The sequence below is a fragment of the Eptatretus burgeri genome, chromosome 1 (genome assembly GCF_056783735.1).
Source record: "Eptatretus burgeri isolate ZD-2024b chromosome 1, Ebu_testis_v1, whole genome shotgun sequence".
Classification (NCBI taxonomy): Eukaryota; Metazoa; Chordata; class Myxini; order Myxiniformes; family Myxinidae; genus Eptatretus; species Eptatretus burgeri.
The window spans coordinates 151,642,039-151,661,834 of record NC_140961.1 but is presented as its reverse complement, the minus strand read 5'-3'; the positions used below and the strand labels follow the sequence as shown (position 1 = coordinate 151,661,834).

Genomic DNA, 19,796 nt, shown 5'->3' with positions numbered 1-19,796 from the left:
CTCAATGTTATGGCAAGTGCGGAAATGAAATAAAGTGACCAACACTGGCATCTCCTGCCATTTTGTAAGAATTGCAATGTATCCAGAGATTCATTGGTATCGATAATATGAATAAGGAAAATTTGGAAAAAAAACCAAAAATTTCATCGATAACAAATCTTTGCGGCCTGTTCCAAGTTAAGGTATGATTGAACAGCCCAAAATACATGGCGGCTTCATACCTCAGTGAGTAAACCTAGGATATGCCTTCAGACCCCATACAGAGCCAAATGCCTAGGTTCATAGGATGTGCCTGATGAAGGATATAATTAAATAAGGCCATTAAATTACCTTCAAAAAGGGTGTTTTAGTTCACCCAAACACGCAATTGTCAGTCATGCGCTTCCTTGGAGATCAAATGCAAAGTTTTAGGCTGCTAGGTTTCATGGTTTTGGAGGTGTAGATACACATCACACACACACACACACACACACACACACACACACACACACACACACACACACACACACACACACACACACACACACATATACACACACACACACACACACACACACACACACACACACACACACACACATATATATTTAAATGTTTATTATATTTTATATAAGTTTATATATGTTATAATATAAACATACTAGCGATACCCATGCACATGCATGGGATAGCAGTACAACATAGCTGGTAGCAGACGACAGACCGTACACGGGCAATGACAAAAATACGCATTGTGCAAAATGCAAGTGGTACTATGGAACGCCAAGACTTCCCAAACACTGGTGGCATGTCCGCTAAGTGCAACAGCAATTTCATCGGGATTGTGTGAAGGCGAGCCGAGTTTTTAGTGTGCAAGCTTGGTATGATACTTTGATATATGTTTATAATATTTGCCTTTTATCGGTAAAGAATGTTTTTACGTACTTATTTTAGATTGGTCTCATGAAAACAATATTCTACAGGTGAAACTATGATGAACACAAAAGCAAAAGTGATCTTACTCTTTGCTGTTGATGTCGTTATAATTCCTATGGCAGAATCATTGCTACGAAGGAATGTTTCAGGGAAAACGTGGATTGCAACTGAGGCCTGGGTGGACTCTCAAGTTTTGGTTCGAAGATTTGTGAATGTGTTTCAAACAACAATTGGAACAGCTTTGCCAGCAGGAAAAATTCCAGGTTTTAAGGATTTTTTGTTAAACATTCGTCCTCGGAATTGGAAACGAACTGACGACCTGAATCAAAGTAGGAGAGACCACACATTTGATTAAAACTCAACTTTAATAATTGTGCATTTTTATTTGATTGAAGCATTTAGCATTATTACGGAAAGCAGAAAAATATAAATAAATGACATGTGATAACAACATGACATTCTATAAAAGTCCAGTTTTCTTTTGTTGAAGACACGTTAACACTTTTATAATTCAGCATTTTCATCATTGTGGATAAATTTAATCAAATTTAACTGAAGATAATTGATCCTTGGAGTGCAGAAACTTCCACCAAATCAGTCGAGACAATGAAAAAGGATGGCAGTGGTTTTGCTGGTGATGACGTTGGTGATTACATTTTGGAATTCTGGTCAAACACTTTCAATTGCTCCTGGACCATTGCCAATGATACAAAAGTTAAAGCCTGTACAGGTCTCGAAGAATTACAAGGAGTTGAGACTGTTTTCACTGATGTTTCTTATCCTCGATTCACTTACAAAGTGTACTTGGCAGTTTACTCTGTGGCACATTCGTTGCACAATTTGCAAGCTTGTACACCCAGTGATGGTCCATTTGAAAATGGATCATGTGCAAATGTGGGCAGTTTTAAAGTTTGGCAGGTAAATCATTACCATGTGTTGCATATCTTTATATCCAACAGTGAAGGTGGATGGAGTTTGTGTTTTGACCCAAATCAGTTTCACTCTTTGACTGTTTATCTGTCAGCAGGATATCTAAAAAATGTGTTGAAGGATTCGGACGAAATTTGGTGGACCATTTGGTTGTGTGACAAGGACGAATTGTTTAGATTTTAGTGACGATCTGGGTCTGGATCCAGATCAGGATACGATAATATTTAAGTGTTTCTTTACTTCAGCATTGAGAGATGGGGCCAAAATCCATATTTTGATGGGGGATGGGGCCATAGTGTTTAAGAAAGTTGTCTGGTGGATGGATTGGGTGGTGACAAGAACAAGCCAATTAGAGTTTGGCTTGTGTCCGGATGCAGATCTGTCCTGTCAGTGGGACATCATACATCAACTGTTTACCTCGGTGGAGGTGTTGGCTGTATCGAGTGCCTTTCCATTTTTATATATTGTCACATCAATGGGTTGCTAATGTTTTCCTCCCATGTGGAAGCTATGTGCATTGCAAATGGCCAAATTAAGTGAAACTTTACCCAAGCAGAGGATGCTTGTTCTACCGGACAGGATATGCATCCCTCCCGTCTTATGTCTTAAAATGAGTTCCTTTACCCAACTTATGTCTATCCCAGGGATATCCAAATGAGCTGAAACAGTAAACTTGTGCAAGAGGTCGGAATCAGATGGGCATGTATGCTTGAGGAAAACAGGTTTATTCAGCACATATGACAACACAAAAGGAGAATCCTTGGGGAAAGACTGACTGCAATGAATAATGAAGAAATAAATGAATACACTTAACCATAAAGAAATAGAAGTCTAAATGTGCCACGAGCACTCAATTTTCTTCACACACAAAAGGGGGAGCATTCAGGAAAGGTGTTGAAGGATGTAAGGTAGACATGTATCTCGGTATCTGGGAAAGATCCTGGGAGAGTACAAGAGAGTAAACAGCCATGAGCTCATCACCTTCAAAAGGACAGTGATGAAGGATGCAAATCCCCAATGCCCTAACTGACGATAAAGCCGCAACTGCTCCAACTGCTCTTACTCATTGCACCTTTTCGCCAGTCTGACTGAACTGAAACGCTGTCATTGTCAAAATGTGACCCTTTATCCCACCACCCAGAGCATTGCCCCGTGTAATTAAGTGTTCTTGACTCATGGCCTGACACTGGCCAATGAGGTGGTACATCGATGCTGTCATGGCAACTTAATGTGAATGGGGTATTGTCCAGACCACCATCTGAACCAATGATGCGCCACCATTCAGGCCACCAATGACATCACTCTCTGCAAGTCCTTGTGATTGCAAATTACATGACGGTCGCTTTTTCATTCAGAGGGCATCTTCTAAACAAACCACTGACCCTTCAAATTGGCCCCTCTCCTTACCTTCATTGCGTCTTTTTTGTCTATAAAGTCCAGGCTTGGAGAAGAGCGAGCACACTGAATGCAATAGAATGCAACAGGACAAAAGAAACAGCAGAGGTTAGGGCAGGGAGACATCAACAGCAGAGCTGAAGGCGAAGACACAGAGAGGCAGACAAACAATGGGTGAGGCGAGGAATGGGGGAAGGAGAGGATGCATGGGTGGACATGATGGATACAGAAGGAAAGGTAGATGGAGTAGTGTTATATTTTTTTTTTTTTTTTTTTTTTGTATACCTTGGTCGAGGCTCGTATGAGAGCTAACACACAACTCACAGCAAGGAGGCATGATACAAGAGGGGTGGGAGTGGAAGGGACAAAACATTGGGGAACAGACACAGATGAACTGTGGAAGGGAGAGGGATGGGGATGGGACGGGGAACATGGCGAGGGGAAGATGGACATTAAAGGGACTTTCAGGAAGGAAAGCAGGAGAATTGAAGGAAGTGGGCTTGGGTGGATTATCGGGGGTAGAAAAGATCGAGGATTTGGATGGGGGAAGATAAGAGGTGGTGGTGAACAGCTGTTTTGAAAGCCTGAAGGGAAGAATGGGAAAGAATAGAGTGAGGAAGTTTATTCCAAAGGCGGGAAAAAGAGGAATGAAAGAGTGAAGATGAGCAGTGATTCGTGATTTTGGTAGTTTTACCGGAAGGGGGTTGTTGGCGGACCTTGAGCGCCCTGTGGAAATGTGGTTGGGACAAATCGCAGAGAGAGCAGGGGGCAAGGCTGGAGAGGAGTCGGTAGAAGACAGAAAGACCACCGACCAACCTGCGGTGATTGAGTGAGAGGCCCAAAGACTCAGCTTCATTGCGGGAGATGCCAATGATCTTAAAAGCCCTGGTTTCGACAGCGTGAAGTCGAGAAAGGTGGGAGGCAGGAGCACCAGCCCAGAGGGGAGAGCAGTACTCCATCAGGCTACGGACAAAAGCTTTGTAAGTGGTCAGGAGCTCAAGAGGGCCGAGGAAGGACTTTGCACGACGGAGGATTCCCAGTCGGCGACTGGCTTTTGAGGCAAGGTTGGAAATGTGACTTTCCCAGGAAAGGTCATGGCAGATAGTGAGACCCAGAAGCTTGAAAGAAAAGACTTCTTCCAGAGGATTGTTGAGAAAGTGGATGGGGGGTTTTGTAAACGGTCCTTTCGAAGAGACATAGTGAGAGTGTGAGATTTGTCTGGATTGAAAGACATGTTCCACGTGTTGGACCAGTTTGTGATTTTATCCAGATCTGCAGTGAGCGAAGAAGCTGCTGCTTGCCGGTCTGAGGGATGACAGATGGTACGGCAGAGGGTTGAGTCATCGGCAAAGAGAAATAGAGGATTTTCCAGAGAGTCCGAGAGATCATTGATGAAAACCAGAAAAAGAACAGGGCCCAGAACGCTACCTTGAGGAACTCCAGCCTGCACAGGAAGAGGGGATGAAAGAACTCCATTTAGGGCCACACGTTGACTGCGACAGGAGAGGAAGTCTGCGAGCCATGAGTGGAGATGGCCTTGAATACCATGGGAAGAGAGTTTGGTGAGTAGGGCAGGGTGCCAGACTGTGTCAAAAGCACGTGATATGTCCAGGGATACGGCTCGGATTTCCTGTCTGGCATTGAGGACCTCCATCCATTGATGGGAGAGCAGTAGCAGCATATCTAGGGTAGAGTGACCTGGTCTGAAACCAAATTGATGATTGGAAATCAAGCCATTGGAGAAGAGGAAGGATTTCATGTCTGAAGCGATGATGGATTCCATAACCTTGCTGATGATTGGGAGAAGGCTGATTGGTCTATAAATCAGCCTATCTATAAAATAAAATATAAAAATATAAAATCAGCCTACCTATATAAATCAGGTCTATAAATATGGTTGGAAAGTTGGAGGGATTAACGAGGGAACAAATGATCATGGTTTTGGAGTGGTTACCAGCTGCAATGAAGACCTGAAGGGAAGAATGAGATTGAAGAAGATGTGAAAGTGAGTTCCAAAGGTAATAAAAAAAGAGGAATATCTGAGTATAGTTGACCAGCGATCCTGGATTAAGGTAGTTTCACTTGGGATTGGGTGGACTGTGTGTGCACTGCAGAAACATGAGGGTTGTTTGGGGTGGGGGTACAAAGCATGGAAATAGCAGAGGGTGCAAAACCAGAATGGAAGTGGTGGTAGACAGAGATTGGTGAATGACAGCTCTGCATCGGCAAAAAAAAACCCCAGGTTATGTCCATGAAGCCAAAACATAACTTTTGTTGATAATAATTAAAACAACTCACTGCAATGGTAAACGTGGGGACAAGAATATGACAATGGAAATGGTGGAGACTTTTAATACCCTCCCACACATAAAAGCGGTGCGACATGACACACATTTCCACAGAGAGAATTTGCGTTGCTCTCTGACTGCCGCCCCCTCCCCCCCACCCCTTCCTCACTCCCCACAAGACGACCGGCAAAGATAAAAACACACCTCTTCGTTAATTTGTGTCATACTAATCCGATGTCGCAACTCTCAATGTAATCACCCAAAAGTGTCGGAGTCGCAGCATGAATAACACACAAACAACGGTTCATGAATTATCGTAAGCATTTGTTTTACATTCACCCTCTCATTATTATTCTGAATATTTATGCAAAAGTGTTTGTTTTAGAAAACTTTATTTCACACTGTCATGCAAAATTTTCTTTTAGTGGGCAAAAAAGACCCATTTTGTCTGAAGGCCCCAGAATACCGACAGTCCGCCCATGCCAGGAACTATGTTCCAGGTGAACTAATATAACCAGGAAACCATTGGTCGGCATGAATCACCCCCAAAATATGTAACAGAGTAGAAAGTAAATACCGATGGATTAAATTTTTTAATGCAGGGACCAAACTTTAGTACATCACAGGTGATGAACGTTGTGGTCAAGTTTCATCAAAACTGTGCATGTGGTTTCAGAGAAGAAAGCAAATACATACTCTGAACCTCTATGTATTCGTATTTGGAATGAAGAACTGGTGCTTTTGGTCAAGGGATATCTTGATCTGCATCTGTGGAGAAATAGGACAATGGGTGAAATCAAGAGGCCATTGGTGGAGTTATGCCAACTTCCATTGGAAGTGAGAGGAACTCAACATTTGGAGCATTATTCCTTCCATACATTTCGAGCATTATTCCTTCATCAGGACAAAAGAGTAAACAAACCAAAACAGTATTTTTGTTCTGACAAAGTTTAACCACCTGAAATATTTGGTGATACATGTTTCCATGGTTGTTAGCATCCATCAATCTACTTGTCATTGATTTCATCCTTCACTTCATGTATTTATCCATTTACTTGTTTGTAATTCATTCGGGAGTGTGAGGTGGTGGTGAGAGAGGAGAGAGGATGTGTGTTCTTCTGATGATTGAAAACGTTTTTTTTTTGTCTTACTCAGTTGATGTACTACATTAAAAAAGTAAGGTTTGTAAACAATCTCGGGAATGAGATGTTTTTTGATGAAAACGGGGATCCTCCTGGAAGATACGAAATTATTAACTGGCATCATGATGGTACAGGAGGAGTGAAATTCAAAACCGTTGGTTCCTTTGACTCCAGAGAACCTTCAAATATGCAGCTCCAACTGAACATGAATTCCATCAATTGGAACAACGAAAATAATCAGGTAATTTATCATTTTGAATAATTAGAATAATAAGGATTTTATACTTTTTGGAATTGATGGAATAATCAGGTGCGGTTATTAATTTGGAATGAGGAGAATGATTGGGTATTTTTTTTTTAACGTGGAATCTTGAGAATAATCAAATAATCTCATCGTATGAGGAAATATTCTTATAAATACAATTTCCTGTTTGTCTGTCTGTCTGTCTGTCTGTCTGTTCGTGTTTTTTTGCAAAGACCACACATGCACACAGATCACATCTGACCTGAGGATTTTCCAAAGGGTATTTTCACCCAACACCACAGTCTATATCGATACCGAAGATCCTTGTGATCTTTAAGACCCCAAAGATCTTTTTGACACTTCAGACCGTTTTGATCCTCTCGATACTTTTGAGTCCTTTAGATCCTTCAGAATCATTACACCCTTCAGACAGATGAGACAGCTTGAACCCTTGACCATTTAGAGATTTTTACTCCCTTTTTTTTAAGCCTGGTGTTGGCTTAGTGGTTAGGGTGGTGACTTGGGATCCTCGGGTCCTGAGTTCAAGCCCTGTTGGCCACTGAATTAAAAATACACCAGGAGGTTGATTCAGCCTGTCATCCTTCCGAGGTTGGGAAAATGAGCACTAGTGTACTGGTAAGGGGGAAACTGCATCAGCGGCATAGCCGTGTCCCAACCAATGATGCAACCAGGGGAGAGAGAGAGAAAGAGAGAGAAAGAGAGAAAGAGGGAAAGAGAGAAAGAGAGAAAGAGAGAAAGAGAGAAAGAGAGAGAGAGAGGTCCCTTTTTACATGCTTTTGGTTTTAGACTATTTTGACCCCTGAGGGCTTAGAAACTCATTGCAATTGGAATGTACCCTTGGGACCATCTGGAACCTTTTAAGTGCACACCAAACAAACATCTATTGTCTTCTTACAAAACAGACAATACATTTTTCATGTGTCATGGGAAGGGAAGTGGATTGGGAGGAGGAGGGAGGAGAGCGTGGAAGAGGTGGAAGTCTGGAGGGGGATGGAGGGAGGAGTTGGATGAGGGAGGGGAAGGAGTGAAAGGAGTGGAGGGATGAGGGAGGGAAGGTGATGAAGGAGAGGCCTAGCTTTGTCCGGCAATGCGGGTACCGTTGCGAATTCAGAATATACATATTTTTAATTTGGATTAAGGAGAATAATCAGGTAATGTTTTCATGATGAATGTAATCTATATATGTTGGAGCAAGTGTTTGTGTGTTCATGCTTTTCCCATTGGTTGGACAGCGATCTTGATGCCAACCTCAATTGTAATCTGAAACATTCATATGTCCACCATTTTGGTAAACCGCAGATATATTTGGAAGTGTCTTATTTAGAATCGCCATGCCCTCTCTAAGTTTTCCGTTCAATGTAAAACAATGAACCCATATTGAAAGGAAAATAAAATATCGAAAATTTGCTGCTGATGGGTGCAATGAGCCTTCTCAGGGAGACAGTACATCTCGGCCTCATGCTTCAAGCCTTCTGCTTCAGACCTCTGATGTCAGCCAATGGACCAGTGCAATTGAAATTATTTGAGCAACATTATCAGAATGTATTACATTTGCACGTACGCATAAGTCACTCATGGACCAAGTAGTCTCCTTTTCCATGCTCCGTTTAACAGACCCTTTCCCAGTCCTGAAGCATCCATCTTCACCCGATCAACAAACCACGACTTATGGACAAAACAGCCACCTTATACATGCTTCGTTTCTGCCTCCATCGCCAAAGTGTCGACGAGGTCAATCCACTTCCCCTGTGACCTCCGGATTATTCCCCTCTACCGTCTCGGTCTTTGGCCTCATCCTTCCTCAGTTTCATCGCTCCTCGTCAGGATAGAGTCGGAAAAAAAACAGATTGCCCCAAGGCCAGGGTGTCAGGCCACATCCCAAACATATGTAGATCAGTACAACTCCGAGCATCCCCGTTCAACCCTCTTCCCCACCAAAGCTGCCATCCTTGGCTCGGTTCTCACTCCCATTAAAGTTGTTTTCGGCACAGTCCTCAATCACAAAAAACTAGTTTTTCTCACCCACAACGGTCTGAAATTTGCAAGAGAGGGCATGGTGGTCATCAAGTTCCACCCTGCTGCAGGACTAGGCCATGTCACAAACGCATGTCAAACAGCATGACAATGGGCGTATTCTAGGCATGGTCATCGAATTGAAGCTTCCGTTTTTCAACTCGGTCTAACTTCCTTCAAAACTGATATATTTGACATGGTCCTCAGTTCTTTCCATCCCAGGCAAGAGGAAGGTGGCAAATCATGCTGCCCCTACCTTGCCGCCATTGTGTGTGTGTGTGTGTGTGTGTGTGTGTGTGTGTGTGTGTGTGTGTGTGTGTGTGTGTGTGTGTGTGTGTGTGTGTGTGTGTGTGTGTGTGTGTGTGTGTGTGTGTGTGTGTGTGTGTGTGTGTGTGTGTGTGGGTGTGTGTGTGTGTGTGTGTGTGTGTGTGTATTTAACAATTTGGTAATCCTAGGAGACTCCAAAAAAGTGAATAACATGTAAAAAAGTGAATGTAACCCCCAAAATAAAGAACATGAGGACCAGTATTTCAAGAAATTCAAAAGTATCTAAGCTTTGCTTGTTTGCTTGTTTTGTCAACAATTCACAATAGATTAACAATCGGCATTAACGATAAGTGTATGCAGTGGAGCACATTCCTCCGCCAGATTAATTCATTTACATTTTGTATCATACTGATTGGTCGGATTGGGATTCAGAACTAAAATTTAATTGGCTTGTTGGTGTCACCTATCCAACACATGACCATGTTTCGAGCAAATGCATCCATAACATTTTGAGATATTGTGCTGTACAGTAAACCCAACAATATCATAGGTTCCACCATCGTGGGTTTCGAGAAATTACGGGCATCCTATTGTGTTCCGATTCCATTAACGTGGGATTTCATTTCGACCAATCGCAGTTTTTGTGCTGAGATGAGTCTTCGTTTGACTCCACTGCCTGAAGAATTTCCTCCCATTTTGAGCCTTGTGGTGTTTCTTGTGCATCATTTTTAGTGAGCTCAAATGTAAAGTGATGGACCATGTTAGTTGTGCCAAAAGGCAGAGAAAGGTTATGATGTTGGTCGAAAAGATCGAGTTATTAGATAGGTTGGTTCAAGGAAAATATGTGACATCTGTGTGGGCCACCACTACAAGGTCGATGATTGTCGGTAAAACCTTCCTCATTGTACTTTTCCCCATTCCTAAACCATCATTTTCCTTCAAACCTAATTATCCTTCAAACATTATTCCCAAACTTTCATTATCCTGCACATTCTCATGCGCAGCTCATCAAACAAATTGAGGCAAAGGGATTTATAATGGAACAGGTTTTTTAACACTGACAAGATACTATTATTCTGGAAGATGATGTCATCTCGTACCTTGCACTCTGAGCAGTTCAAGGTGGTGGTTCAAGGTGAGGTGATTTTATGATCCCGTTACCCTTCTCTATTGTGGGTTGTTGCAACACTGCAGCCGACCTCATGGTAAAGATAATGCTGCTTTTCCGTTCACCGAATCCCCTTCACCACGCACTCTTCTCCCGCACCCTTTCCCCGCTCCACTCCACCTTCCCCCCTCTTACATTATCATCCCAAACTAAATCTTGTGTTTTATATTTACGGCAGAGAACAGTGCCAGTCCGTAATATGTTTACCATCACCCACCTCGCTGTGTTGTTATAAATTTATAAGGTAAAACTCATGTATTTTTGTTTAATTTACACCGTATTTATTGCATTTACATGTTTATTTCAATACCAGTGTGCTTATTTATGGCTACTATTGATCTTTCTCAATATCTTCTCAAACCTGGGAACCGAACCCACCCCCCTCCCCTCTCTTCCCATTGACCTGTGGCTTCCATGACCATGGTTTCAACTATCGCAAAATTTTCCAGAAGCTGAACTTCCATGATAATGGAGTGTTGAGCCTCGTGGTGGATTAGTGGTTAGGGTGGCTGGCTTGGGATCTTTGGGCCCTGAGTTCAGGCCCTGTTAGCTGCTGAATTATCACCAGGTGGGGTTGACCCAGTTTGTCATCCTTCTGAGGTCGGTGAAATGAGTACCATTGTACTGGTACAGGGGCACAGCATCAGTGGCGCAGTCACACCCCAACAAAATGATAGATTCCAAGCAGCCAAGATGCCATACCGAAGAAGAAGAAGAAGAAGAAGAAGAAGAAGAAGAAGAAGAAGAAGAAGAAGAAGAAGAAGAAGAAGAAGAAGAAGAAGAAGAAGAAGAAGAGGAAGAAGATTCTCGGATCCAGATCCAGATTCGGATCATCACCAAGGTCGAATTATTTTGTCTTTCTCACATACCCTAGCTCTCCACCAAATTTTGTCCAAGGCTGTTCAAAACTTTTTGAGATATTTTGTTCACCAAGAAACTAACAAACAAACAAGAAAACGACATCTTGCAGAGCATGATACTTGCAATATCCACCCCCCGCCCTCTCCAAAGGTTGACCAAATTTAAATCTTAATGAAATGGACAATTTGATGGAGACATCAAATTGTCCATTTCATGAATATTAAAATTGACAATCTTAATCAAAGCTCAGGTCAATCAGATGAAAATTGATTATTTTTCAGATTGAAATTGATGATTTTAAAAGTTTGACTTTGAGTTGACCTTTGACCATTTGACCTCAAAAATAGCTGGTTTACAAATTTAGCAATCCGCTTTGCAATTACTGTTTAATTTTGAAGTCAATCGGACGAAAAATGACGACATTTAAATTTCACTTCAAGATGACTTTTGATCTCAATAAATATGCTTCTCAGTTGAGACTACTGTACAACTTGGAAAGGTTTCATGACGGTTGGTTTAGAATTGTGACCTGTAGGCAAATGACAGATATACAGACAAACAAATTAAAAATCACTCATGGAGCAACAACTTTCCAAAACAGCACAAAGTAGAATGGCGCTAAGCAGAGCCCATACCTCTGCCAGGTGGAACAGTTCACGTTTTGTATCCCACTGATGGGCTGAATCCAATCCAAAATCCAATCCGCTTGTTCTTTTCACCAATTAAACTCATCCCCATTGTTTTGTCATAACTCATCCACAACTTTTTGAGAAATCGTGACATGTTTTGGTTTTGGCTCCATCAATCAACTTTAGAAATTTGGCCGATGTTGACTTTTTACCTTAGAATTAATTGTCCGTTGAATTCAGCGACCTGACATGAAAATGCTCTTCAAATTTCAAGTAAATTGGATTAATATTGAGGATTTTAGAAAATTGGCCTATGTTGAACTTTTGGTCTATGTTGAATTTTTGGCCGACGATTACCTCAAAATGAATAGGTGGTTGAATTTGGTGAAATGATTTACAAATGCTCTTCATATTTCAAGTCAATCGGATGATAATTGAGGATTTCAGAAATTTGGCCTATGTTGACCTTTTGGTCTATGATGACCTGAAAATTAATAAGGGGTTGAGTAAAATGGACTTCATGTGAAAAAGGTCTTCAAGTTTCAAGTCAATCGGATGAAAATTGAGGATTTTAGAAAATTTGCCTAAAATTGTTAACCTTGGGCCTATGCTGACCTTTTGGTCGAAGTTGATTGAAAAATTAATAGGTGTTTGAATTCAGCGACATTAATAGAGGATTAATGGGGTTTCTGAGGCAGCCATTCAAATGAATGGGGAAAAGTGAAAAACATTCTGACTTCATCCCAAAAAGCCCAAAATAGGAGACTGATTTCCTCCCCCTCCCATACAAGCAAATGTAAAACTGACTTACTGATTAAAGCACTTCTTTCCCTTCATATTTTCATTCCACTCAAAGAGCGGACCAATGAATATTTGTCTATGTTCTACTTTGGGGAATAACTTAATTTTCTGATAATATTCACTTTATCTCTTCAAGCACGAAAGAAAGGGCTGTAAGGGTTAGTTTTGTAAAATTCGGTTTTGTAAAATGTAAATCCCTCATTCGGTTTTGTAAAATGAGGAAATGCTTTTAAGGGTACAGTCATGCCGTGAAAATGAGGAAGTATTCTGTGCCCATGTCTCTCATGGTTATATTTTAAATCATCAAAACACTAACAGAACAAAGTTTAGCTAAAAACAGCTTTAAAACGTAAGTTTTATCAAAATCATTCAAAGCAAGATGTTTCATTTTCATACTAAAATAAGTCAGTTTGAAGGAAGCCACGCTGCCTCGCTGGAACCAAGCCAAAATAATTACGGTCATTTCCAATGTGGGACACACTCTGGAAAAACTATTGTTCTGTAATCTCCCATCACATCATCAAGTTGCTTATTTAAACCAACTTGTGTGCCAAGCGTGTTTCATTCAGAGAATGGATTGTGCAGAGGAGTACTCCAAACTTACGGATCAATCGTTTTCACAAGATGAGAGGTGAGATTCTCAACCGAATTCATTATTTGTTGTTTAAAACAGAATTAAATCACTATACATCCAATAATTATTTAGTGTTTTTTTTTTTCCAACAGGTTGTCCCCAATAAGAACATCGTTGATAGCTGATGTTGAAAATGAGTTATCTGAATTACATGACGAGTGGATAAAAATGAACGATTTCTTAAAAACATACAATCGTCCAGAAGAGATTTGAATGATATTTTTCTTGGATGGCAAGAAGTCCTTTCACGTCCTTTGATCTTGAATGACTCGAGTCCAAGGTGAGAAATTATTACTTTGTCTCTGTCTCTATGTGTTTGTATATGTGTGTATATATGTGTCTATTTGTGTTTATGTGTGTGTGTGTGTGTGTGTGTGTGTGTGTGTTTGTGTGTGTGTTTGTGTATGTGTGTATTTGTGCATTTGTGTGTGTGTGGTGTGTGCATGTGTGTGTATGTGTGTGTGTGGTGTGTGTGTGTGTGTGTGTGTGTGTGTGTGTGTGTGTGTGGTGTGTGCATGTGTGTGTGTGTGTGTGTGTGTGTATGTGTGTGTGTGTGATGTCTGTCTCTGTCTTTGACTCATTATTATCATTAATATTATTTTGTTATTATTTTTTCAGTTTAAACACCTGTCTGGATGAACCAAACAAACAACTTAATCTTCTGGAGGAATCTTACATGACACTATCTTCTGGACGTAAATGTTATATTTATTATTTTAGTAATATCATAATATAATCATCTTTATATACCCGAATTGTTCTTCACTCCTTTTTTTGAATAGAATATGTTGATCGAGTTTCAAAATCACAAGACATCAGGAGCAGACTGCTGGGAAAGATCGTCCATTCTTGCAACTGAATATTTACCCATAGAAAAATGTTTAATATTTTCAATCTTGATGAATTAAATTTGCTTTGCTTTCAATTATTTACTTCTTAATTATAAAAAAAAGAATAAAGGAAGTGCAAAGGAGGGGGTGGGGAGGGGAGGAGGTGCGCTCCCCCAACAGCCCACCACCCCCCTCATCCCACCCCTCCCTTCCCCATATGTGTGTGGGGAATAGTGGGGGGTGGGATGAGGGGGTGGTGGGTCAAAGGTGGGGGCACACAGGGGGGTGGGGCTTGTGTGGGTGAGGCTTGTGTGGATGGGTGAGGATTGTGTGGATGGGTGGGGCTTGTGTGGATGGGTGGGGCTTGTGTGGGTGGGGCTTGTGTGGGGTGGGGTTTGGGTGCATGGGGGCTTGTGTGGGTGGAGCTTGTGTGTATGGGGTTTGTGTGGATTTGGTTTGTGTGGGAGGAGCAATTTTTTTTAATGAAATAAACATGTTGTGTGTGGGGAACTAATTAATGAACCACTAATTATGTGGTTATGATGGATGTCGATGTGGCTTATGTGGGTGGTCTTTGCATGGGTGGACCTTGTGTGGGGTGGGGATTGTGTGGATGTGGCTTTTGTGGGTGGGACTTTTGTGGGTGGGGTATGAGTGGGTGGGGCTTGAGTCGGTGGGGCTTGTGTGTGGGGAGTCAAAAAGGGGCGGAGTTAAAAACGGGTGGAGTCAATAAAAATTTCATTGTATCTTTGTCTTTTGTAATACCTGTGAATAAAATGAACCTAAAATCTCTTTCCCTTCTAAATCATATACCTTATAAGTACAAGGAACTGTACCTATTATATAAACGATATTTAAAAGTTCATTTGTCCATCGCTTAGTATAACCTTTTTCAAAAGGAGATTTCCACCTGTATATTCTGACTATATCACAAACTTTGAACTTAGGCTTTCTGACATAAATCTCTTTTTCATATTCTAATTTTGTAAATGTTTCTGATGATTTAGTATTTGTTGAGGTGTGAATCATATCATTATAATTATCTACAATATCCTGAATTAAAGATAACCATTGTTGAAAACCGAGTTGAGTGAATTTTTTCCATAGTCTCTCTTTTTAAGTGTGATTGAATCGCTCAAATACAACCGCTTTTCCTTCATTAAAGGTGCTGTATAATATAATGTTGTTCTTTTTAAGAAAATTCATAAATGTATTGTGAAAGAAATCTGTACCATCATCAGTCTACAATTTTTAAAGTTTTTGCTTACTTTTATAAAATAGCTGTTGGAAGGCCAACATAAGTGTATTCCCGCTTTTGTTTTTCAAAGGGACGACCCATGCATGTCTACTCCTCAAATCAATAACGGTTGAAGCATACTTGTACCCCTTATCATAATTGAGTTCAATTAAATCAGCAGACCAGATATAATAAACTTACTTTAAATAAACCTTCCTTCTATGAAACTTTGTGAATATTGGTATATGTAATTAATTAGCTAATTGTTCTTCAATCCTAATGACATCATTAGAACCTATACGGTTTTGAATTTCCAAGTCCAAGTTTCAATTTAGCACTGATCATCTTCTTCATGACGAACCTACTAACTTTTTCTCTCAAGGTTGGATTTTGAATCAGAGACAAATGATACAACATTTCTCTATCGGCTTCATGTTTTTCTTCCAACGTTGTGATATTTCCATAATCAATATCTTGCCTCATGCACACTTCAAGAACCCGATTGATAGGTTTGCTCCACAGTTTAGGATTGCCAGCCTCATCTAATCTTTTATTCAAGTTTGTTCCTGGACCACAGAAAGAATATCCTGATATATGTAATTCCCCTCGTATTCCTGTAGTTGTAAATTTACTTCCTGATAACAACTTTTGTATATCTCACCCACATTTGTGTTTGGTGAATTCACTCTTTTTTGAGCCACACTCTGATTATGTACCTTTTTTTATAACCCAATTATTTTTACTTTTAACAAACGAGATATTTTTACTCTTGGTTATCTTTTTACATTTTAGACAATAACTCATTTATTTATGAGAAAAATTCCTACAGAGGGTGAAAAACTATTTAGTTTCCAACATGCTCATTCGAATCTTAATTTTAAAAACATAAACAATCCTCAGAAATGTCTTCTCTCTCTCCTCCATTTATTTAAGAAAAAAAATGCAAAACTTTAATTAAAGCCAATCACACCAACATCATTAATAATATAATCTTTTCCTTCTTTCTCTTCTTTATCTCTACTTTCTCGTTTATATCTTCTCCCTGAAACCGATGTTAATAGTCTTGATGCAAATATTTAAAATAGACTTGCCAATTCTTTGTTTTCCTCCTCGGTGCGTTGAGATTGATTTATTTTCTGTAATACCTTCGATCGTTTTAACATCTCACTGGCTTCCATATTTTTATATTTATTTATTCTCTCTCTTTCCTCACTCTCCTTCTCCTCCATTTCTCTCTTCTCCCTTGCCTCCTTCTCTCTTCTCCCTCTCCTCCTTCTCTCTCTTCTCGCTTGCTTCCTTCTCTCTCTTCTCCCTTGCCTCCTTCTCTCCCTTCTCCCTCTCCTCCTTCTCTCCATTCTCCCTCTCCTCCTTCTCTCTTGTCTCAGTTTCTTCAACTCCTTCCTCATCCCTTACTATCATTGAATCGCTTACACCCCAAAGAATATCATACATATATCCATCAGGATTTCTTGTTATTTCTGGATCCAAAATAATTTTTTTTACAACAGGAAACAAATAACATTTCTTCTGAATGTCAAAAAAAGAGCCTTGTGTTTTCTTAACTTTAAATTTTTTTCATTATTTAACATTTTAATTAAATCCAAATTTGTTGGTTTATTAACATCAGTATAAAGCCAATCTTTTCTTTAAAATGCCTCATTCTTATATTGTAGAACACATTTATTAAAATACCGAATACCCTTTTCTTGAAGGCTTGGACACAGAAATGATAATTTTCTTGAAGCCTTCTTGCTGTAATTTATGTATCAGAAATATATGACAGATTAATATAATGACAGGAAATACCTCCCCATCTTCCCATAGACAAATCATTTTGTATTTCCTTACATATTATATATAATCCTTTTCTTTTTGTTTTCATGATATAAACTATGGCAAAACCATTATTGATTTTACCATATAAAATTCTTTTATTTATTGTTTGCGAATCGTGCTTCCACAAAATTCATTCCCTGCAACAAGTGGATAATGTTCTTCCTTACGAGACTGATTTAATTGTTCCAGGTATTCAAGGTTAATATCAAATGACCAATTATACCCTAAATCATTCATATCATATCCCCATTGTTCCATTCTCATACAAACGATATGCCCTTCTTTATAAATATTTTATTTTAATTGGAATTGTGAATTCTGTATGACCTGGATATAAAATCAACACTTCTGTATCTTTGGAACATACAGCTGTTTTATTTAAGGATATCTATTGTGATAAATCACTTAATATCACCAAGTCATTCGCGTCAGTTGTGCGAGGATAATTTATTAATTTATAAGCATTTTTCATAATAATATTTTTTGCTGTTCTATATTTCTCTCGTTCATACTGTGCCTTTGTGTAATAATTTGATAAATCAATATTCATTTCTTGGGATACACCAAATATAGAACCATTTTACCAACATAAGTCATTTATATTAGATTAAAAATAATGTCATAAAAATTTTATTTTTGTTGAGTTGAAAGAACACATATATATAGTGTAGCAGCATAGCAAACCTGTTGTGCATTTTCTGATACAAGCACCAAATTTGACACAAATGTACATTAATATGTTGCGAACATTTTCAGATATTGGGCCACTTGAAATTCTCTCTTTATGTCCGCCATATTGGATTTCAAAATGGCCACCACTTGAAATCTACATTTGCTATTATCTCTGGACGTAATGCAGCTATTGACTTGATTCTGGTATTTAAATGTATGTTTTTGGGGGCAAGGAATCCAATGGTATCATTTTCAACTTAATATTATCTATCACAGCCTGTTATATAATTTTATTTGGAAATTATCTCGGCAAATATTGGATTCAACACAATGCTTTGAAAATAATGTCTCAGTTCTGTAAATGTCTTAGGCATAATACTGACATGCTACATGGTCTAGTATTTGAGGCTCGGTGTACTGGTATCTGAGGGTAGGCATATACCAGTACTGAAGATACGTGTACATAAAGTGTCATGTTAACAAGTTCAGCGTTGCTACAAGTACATGTATGTTGTTGACTCATCGTCATGTGCAGTCCCCTTCACACACACAGAGGGCTGTGCACTGAAGGGCAGCATTTTTGCACTTGCAGCGCCTCACACACCCTTTCTTGCACTTGCAAGAAACCTGCTCAATGCAGCTGTGAGCTGCCTTAGTTAGCCTGGTCCAGTAAGGTGTGTACTGTCCTTCGCCAGTCCTTGACCAACCCCAGTTGGTTGGTGGAGGGAGCTCTGGTGCTGGCAGCAGTATCTGACCCCACACATGTCCACCTTGATACACTGTCCTCTTGACATGTTCCTCCAGAGCTGCCTTCGTTGGAGGGATGAGCTGCACATTGTTCTTCCTTGTGAAGAGTTTCCTCCTGGCCTTGTCAATGTCTGTGAATTTGCTGGTTCGATCATACAACAGATCACGAACCTCTCGATGATGCGCATTGCATCGTCTGGTATGTCACGAGGTGCAGAGGACAGCAGCAGCAGCGCCTCAGTGAGTTCTGACAGTACCGTCCAGATTGCCCATGCATTCTTCTTGCCATGTCTATGAAAACTAGGCACAGTGTCGCATCGAGTTAGAGCGTGGAACATTGGCAGTGCACGAGCCTTCTCTCATCCCAATCCAGCTGCTATTTCGTGTGCTGCAAGGTATCGGAAACTCTGGCCTGTTCCGAATGCCAGCCACAGTTTGTCTTCTGGTTGCAACTCCTGTGCCAGGGACACTGCCAGCACCACAACATCGGTGTCTGCAGTCTGGATGAGTATTGCATGGTGTCCATGCTGGACTGCGTGAGATGCATGCAGCAACATCCGACTGTCAGCTTCTTCATGGTTACCTGGGGCGAGTGAGGTCAGATCTGGCAGTATGGCTTGCTGACCACTGCCTCTCCATCAGTAATGATGAGTTGCATGTCCTCCTGGTCAATCCATTCCATGAGAGCTGCTGAGAGGAACCTGAACAGCTCGCTCTTGTTGCTGTCCACTCGTAGGAAGTTCTGCCAGTTTCCTGGTATGAATGCGGCAGCCACCACACGTCTCCACACACCTTGTCCCTGCTTTGCACGTGTATTACTTTTCAGTGAATCAGCAAGGTAAGTATCCCAGACCATATCCAGGCGTGACACTGTTTGCAGCTTCGTGGACATATATGGGATGAAGATCTGTTGTGCATTCTTTCAAAGGTCTTTGATGCAGCCGGCTTCAGCATCTGGACGATGGCTGCTCCATCAAGCACAATACAGGTCGTGACAGGAGTGTCTGTCTTTGCGTCGGAGACTTCTTCCAAGCATGAGAGGAGATCACTCTTGGTACCTGTGCAGAGGCTTCCACCATCAGACAATGCAGGAGGACATGCCTGATTCTCGTGACAAAAGAACTCCTCAAGGTTTCCATCCCTCGTCTGGCAGCCAATGTACAGGC

The 19,796-nt window shown here is 40.5% G+C and overlaps 1 protein-coding gene across 1 annotated transcript in view; it reads left to right on the top strand.

Moving 5' to 3' along the window:
- Positions 1-19,796, top strand: part of LOC147035756 (extracellular calcium-sensing receptor-like) — a 113,670-nt gene that overhangs the window by 34,792 nt on the left and 59,082 nt on the right. The window contains exons 3-5 of the mRNA XM_085869337.1: positions 963-1,244; positions 1,496-1,833; positions 6,684-6,911. Of these exons, the coding sequence (XP_085725463.1) occupies positions 963-1,244; positions 1,496-1,833; positions 6,684-6,911 (848 nt within the window). The remainder of the gene's footprint in view (positions 1-962; positions 1,245-1,495; positions 1,834-6,683; positions 6,912-19,796) is intronic.